General features: G+C 31.0%; 1 protein-coding gene across 1 annotated transcript; it reads left to right on the forward strand.

Moving 5' to 3' along the window:
* Window positions 1-3694: 3694 nt before the first annotated feature.
* On the forward strand, window positions 3695-4902 carry LOC110094470 (transcription factor MAMYB). The gene has a single exon (XM_020819723.2). The coding sequence runs from the start codon at window positions 3784-3786 to the stop codon at window positions 4714-4716; it is 933 nt and encodes a 310-aa protein (XP_020675382.1). The 5' UTR covers window positions 3695-3783; the 3' UTR covers window positions 4717-4902.
* The last annotated feature ends 1789 nt before the right edge of the window (window positions 4903-6691 follow it).

The following is a 6691-nucleotide window of genomic DNA, read 5'->3' on the forward strand; positions in this document are numbered from 1 at the left end:
CGAGTTTTTTTTTTAATACTTTTACGATCAAGTATATATTATCAAAATTTTTTAGGCCAAATTATAAAAAGCATCACATTTTATATAAAAATATGTATAAAAAACATGCTTAATAATTAATTTAAAAAGAAGCAAAAATGAAAATAGCAAATCGGATTTATATCAAATTGGATCATGAAAATTCAATTTCCAAAGAAACTAGAACACGAAAATCCGGTTTCTTAAGCAATCGTATTATGAGAAATCCAAATTTTTGTCATATTTCTTACAACTGTGATAATTTCCTCCTTCGATTCTGTGAGTTGTGATAATATCCTCTGATTTTACTCTTGTGGTCTGCTTATTCCGCCTGCTCATAATCAGTTATTTTCATTCAGCATGATGAGTTAAGAATTTGTGGTTGTGATTTCTTTCGCCCGTCCTCTATATGAATTAAAACAAATCTCTACCTCATCAAGAAAGATTAATATGGTCCCAAATAATTAAAATTTTTTATTTTACTCTTTTGACTTTTTAAATTTGAACGTAAATATTCATACATAATGATTAATTTGATCCTTATTTAAATATTCAAATGATCAAATTGGTACTTTCATATAGTTGATGACCATTTTGATTTTTAAGAGAAATTTATAGGGCCAATTCAATCCTTATAGATATTACATTAAATTTTGATGACAAATAAAATATGAGTATTGTTCTATTTCTACTATTTGTTTATGAATATACATAAATTTGATTAGAAAAAAATTCACATATTAGAGCTATTTTTAACATTAATAAAAAAACTATCATCAAGTGAATTTATTTATAAATTTTGATGCAAGAAAATAGATTTTTTTGGTATCTCTTTTAAAAGTAATTCTCCTATAATTTTTATAAATAATTTATTGCATAATATTTGTTTCTATGTATTAGCTTAATTGGTAAAATTTTTAAAAGTTTGTTCATATTAAATTTATAACTTAATGCTCACTTTAAATAAAAATGATTAGTCCACAACTTAGAAGAAAATAATGTAAGAAATTCCTTATAAGAGTTAATGGGATCACTTTGAAAATGTACCTTTGTGATTTTTTTTATATTAATATAAAAAACATAGATATTTTGATAAAATATGAAATGAAAATCTTTCTTAATTAATGATCAATCAAAATGATTGTGTGATTGAAATTAGACTGAAAAATCATTGTTGGTGATACGTAATCACAAAATAATCTTGATTGGGCACGAATCTCGAGGCAAAATTAATTCGGAAACTTCAAAAATTAATTCCGGGAGCATATGAACTCCGATTTCAGCAATCTTACAGTCAAACCGAGCGTCTCGAAAATACGAACCCAACGACACCAAGATCAATCCAATCCGAGCCCAAATGAGCCCAAATCAAAGGACCAAAGCCTACTTAAAAGCTTCATAGTATTATATGAATATACATAAATTTGATTAGAAAAAAAATTCACATATTAGAGCTATTTTTAACATTAATAAAAAAAACTATCATCAAGTGAATTTATTTATAAATTTTGATGCAAGAAAATAGATTTTTTTGGTATCTCTTTTAAAAGTAATTCTCCTATAATTTTTATAAATAATTTCTTGCATAATATTTGTTTGTATGTATTAGCTTAATTGATCAAAATTTTAAAAAGTTTGTTCATATTAAATTATATCTTAATGCTCACTTTAAATAAAAATTATTAGTCCACAACTTAGAAGAAAATAATGTAAGAAATTCCTTATAAGAGTTAATAGGATCACTTTGAAAATGTACCTTTGTTTTTTGATATTAATTAAAAAACATAGATATTTTGATAAAATATGAAATGAAAATCTTCCTTAATTAATGATCAATCAAAATGATTGCTTGATTGAAATTAGACTGAAAAATCATTGTTGGCCAACCAAATTTTTTAATTCAAATTTGATCTGCTAGCAATATTGGTTGATTATGAGTCTCACAAGTTTCAAGTTGAAGAAAGAGTAGTCAATTTTTTTTTATGAAATGTTATAATCAACAAAATTTTCATATGAAATTGGAAACTTGGCGACAAATCAGCCTCAAGTAAACAATCACAATATATTTCTACAAGAAATTGTCTTATTATTTGTATCAAATTCATGAAGGATGTTAGGCAAAGGAATAAGAGAGGAGCCATTTTCAAACGAGATACAATATTGATTGATTATGAGTCTAACAAGTTTCAAGTTCAAGAAAGAGTAGTCAATTTTTTTTTTATGAAATGTTATAATCAACAAAATTTTCATATGAAATTGGAAACTTGGCGACAAATCAGCCTCAAGTAAACAATCACAATAGATTTCTACAAGAAATTGTCTTATTATTTGTATCAAATTCATGAAGGATGTTAGGCAAAGGAATAAGAGAGGAACCATTTTCAAACGAGATATCCTTTCTTTTCGTATGTGCCATATGAGATTCTCCTTTATTCTTCCATTAGTGAACTCGCTAATCATGTGTAACGTCCAATAATCAAATTTAAAAAAATTGTATGTTTATTATTTTAAGAATATATCAGAGCTTTTATAAATCATTGATATAAATAATAACCAGAAAAAGAAACTCAAATCATACACATCAATATATTTTACTATTTATTCATGAAAAATATTATTTACACTAGCTAGGATATCACTACAATCATTAATCTATCACAAGCTCCTAATTACAAAAGAATAAAAAAAATACATAACAAAATTTAGAGAAAACCTGAGAATATATGACAATCTCACTCCAACTAATCATGATCCCCTTCATGACTTGAAATTATTTAAAATTCACATAATGAGCTCAAAAGCCCAATAATAATTCAAAATTCACTAAAGCTTTCAACGCAAGACTAATAATTAATATGATATACTCGATTAATATAATCAATAGCAGCTAATATAGTTAATGACCAAATATTATCAATAAAACTCAAAATGATCAATAATAAAAACAGGAAATCATTATAATGAATCTAAAAATCAATAATTGGTATAAATTTCAATAAATTGTAAAAATAATAGTGCAATAATCATTCATAAATAATTAAAAGATTCTATCTTATTTATTCATATGCATTATCTATTTATGTATTATAAATACATTCAATGTTGTCAAGCATATTAATGTATCTTTTAGTGTCATTAGTGCTATCAATATGTGCATGTATCAATGTATAATTTAACAATGCAGGACATCCAACTTTAGCATTATGTTTTCAACATATTTTTACCCCAATTGATTCTCAGTTGTTCACCACTCATATCAATTATCACTTATTCAAGTAATCAATTATCAATATAGGTGGCTTCATTAATTCAATAAAGAGTCGTCACTCTCTGTCCATCAATATAATCGGTCATATGTTACATGCTACAATCGGGATAAGATCATAAATTATCTTTAAAGCAAAGCCTGTCAGCCCACATTCTTCCACATGATATTATGTTTTAATAGCTAGCTCATTTTATATTTGATACCCTTTTAATGATGATGGAGTTGAGCATATTGATTTACCATCAACAAAGGGAGGAAAATATTTGAACATTAAAGATGATGGATGCAATGCAAGATAAGACATCAATGGATTTACCATCAGTCAAGTGAGGTCATCCTATTTGAGATTTGTCTAATTTAAAGTCGATATTAAAGTTGGCGTTGAGTCACATTGTGTAGCATTACTAAAACGTACAATATACGGTTACAACATTAGAAACTGTAGAGGATCACGATCGGTTCTTCCCTCCTCACCGCCTCACCTGGCGTGCAACCCAATGGAGTTCATCGACGAGGACGCGAGACCTCGATTCCTCTTCCAAGCTCGCTCGTCCCACTCATCATCTTCTCTTCCCGAGACCCCGAAGATCTCCAAGCTCCACGCAGCAAGCTGTATCTCCGCTGCCGCACTCCTCATCATCTCCGCCTTGTTACTCTCTTCGAGCACGTCCATCCTATCCACCTTCCTGATCTGGATCTCCCTATCCCTTCTCGTTGCTCCCTTTGCCCCACCCTCCACTACCGGGGGTGATCCTCGAGTCGGGCGCGGTGATCCTCTTCCTTCACCTCTACCCAAACCAACCGAGCCCGAGGAGCCCCGGAGGCGCCCAGCTTCTCGATGGAACCCTAAACCGACTGTCCCTTCGTCCTCACCTGGTGTAGTCCTAAATCCAAAACCGGATGAGAAAAGAGGAGTAGATCCGGCCAGCCACGATGGCGAATCGGTAACGAAGGAAGCAAATCAGGAAGATGAATGGTCTGTTGAGGATCTCGAGGTTCTCAAGCGCCAGATCTCGAAGCATCCCGCCGGGGCACCGGGACGATGGGACCGAGTTGCCGAGGCATTCAAGGGCCAGCATGGGGTGGAGAGCGTGATCCGGGCGGCTAAATCTTTGGCCGAGAGGAGGCCCCCTGGGAACGATTCTTTCGCCCAGTTTTTGAAGCAGAGGAAGCCCTTGGACAAGCGAGTGGATGTCAATGTAGACTTATCTGTGAATGGGAGTGATGGTGATACCGTGGTTGGAAATGTGGGATGGAGCTCCGGTGAAGATATTGCACTGCTTAATGCATTGAAGGCATTTCCTAAGGATGCGCCGATGAGGTGGGAGAAAGTGGCTGCGGCCGTTCCCGGGAAATCGAAGACTGAGTGCATGAGGAGGGTGTCCGAGTTGAAGAGGGATTTTCGAAGTTCGAAGACTTCGGAGAGCTAATTTTATTTTCTTTTTCACACGGGTGAGTGCCACTTCTCATGCCAAAGTCGTCCTTTTGTTTTGTATGTTGATGTTTAATTGAACCCAAATGTTCAGCTATGAAATTTTTGAGGATTTTACTTTTTTTTCCATTCTTTTATAGTTGTTGTAATACACTTTGTTGATTTATATATTTCTTCTGAATCAGCTATGCTTTGATTGCATGAGACTTGCAGCTTTATGCTAGTAGTGGATTATTTTGACAAGAAAAATGCTATTCCCTGATTGGTTCACATTTGGAGCCTATTTTATTCATTGTTATTTAGATGTCAATATTTTCAAGATTATGAAGATTGAAATATTGAGATGTCTAGGCATCTCTGGATGTTGACCAATTTTGACAATTGTCTAGATGTCATGGAATTAGTCATGACGATCATTTATAAAATTCTTATTTAGTTATGTCAACAAATCAAACAATTAGTGTCTCTTAATAACATCCTAACATTTAGATGTCAGTGACTTAAAATCAGTACCACACAAAATGTTGTGACAATTGGAGATTTCTACCAGACTTGTTGTATAATTTTGTGTCTAATCCTTCTTAATGCACAATATTAAAATATATTATTAGGTTTGTGTCATTACTCTTTTGGAAATCCATATACAATGTTTGATTGAATGATTAAATATATGTATAATAGAGCGTTGATTGATATCGAAAAATAGTTATGGAGCAATCAAAGAATTTTCTATTACAAGAGATTACATCAAGGTTGAATTTTGAGTCCATGTATTTTTTTTTTTTTTTGAAACTACTTGCAAAGGAAATCCAAAGTGGAGAATCTTGGTTTATTCTTTTTGCAGATGATGTAGTTCTAATTATTTAGACATCTATTGAAATAAGTGAAAAGCCTTAACAATAGAGAAAATGTATAGAATTAGTAGAATAAATATTGAGTATATAATGTATACTTATTGAATATGATAATTATTGAATAATATTATAAAAAGATAAAGTGATACCTAGATGTGAAATATTAAAGTGCTTTAGATCTATTATATAGTAGAATCTTTTATATATTGATGTTTCATCTAAAATTAAAGTGGAGTGGTTACAATGTAGAAGTGTGTCAAAAGTATCATGTAATAAGAGGACTTTATTGATATTTAAAGGTAATTTTAATAAAAATCGCAATTTAGTGGCAATACCATATGGATTTAAGGAGGCAGTAGTTTAGTGTGATCGAAATAAAAATGTTAAAATATATGTGGAAAAAAACTACGAGATACAAATTAAAGAATGATTATATTAGAAGAATACTAGGAGTGATATATATTGAAGTTAACATATTTAGAAATAGACTTTGGTAGTTTAAATATGTATAATCAAGGGTGAAAAATGCTCCCATTCAAAGGATAGATAAATTTAATGTTGGAGGGTTAAGGAGAAATGCAATTCTAAATGAATGTGGAAAAATGCTGTTCAAAATGATTTATGAAGCATAGATTATAACACTTAAACAATACTCGATATTATTGAATGAAAAAAAGACGATTCATACATCGATCCCAAATAATTGGGATGCTATTAATGACAATGATGATATTTTGATTGAAGATTGTTGATTTTTTCAGATGTTGTATTTGATAAAACTAATATTAGGAAAATGTTATTTTAGCATATTATCTAATTTGGGAAATATTCAACTATTCTCTAATAAATGTGATTATTCTTGCTTTTATTTGTTTCGTGTTATAATCAGTTATATTCATCATGTAAACTTATATATAGGCACCTATATCAAGGCAATAAGATGAATCAAAATCATTCTTCTTGAGAAAATATCATAGAATATATAAATGTTAGCTATAATTCCCTCTTCTCTCATTGCCCCGTCTTTCCATTTCACTTGCTCACACATTGTGGTGTTCACTTGACCTAAACCTAGTAACCTCATCCCTTCACTTGCATGAAATTGTGCCCTCGTGCTCG

Source organism: Dendrobium catenatum, unplaced genomic scaffold (genome assembly GCF_001605985.2).
Source record: "Dendrobium catenatum unplaced genomic scaffold, ASM160598v2 fragScaff_scaffold_629, whole genome shotgun sequence".
Lineage (NCBI taxonomy): Eukaryota > Viridiplantae > Streptophyta > Magnoliopsida > Asparagales > Orchidaceae > Dendrobium > Dendrobium catenatum.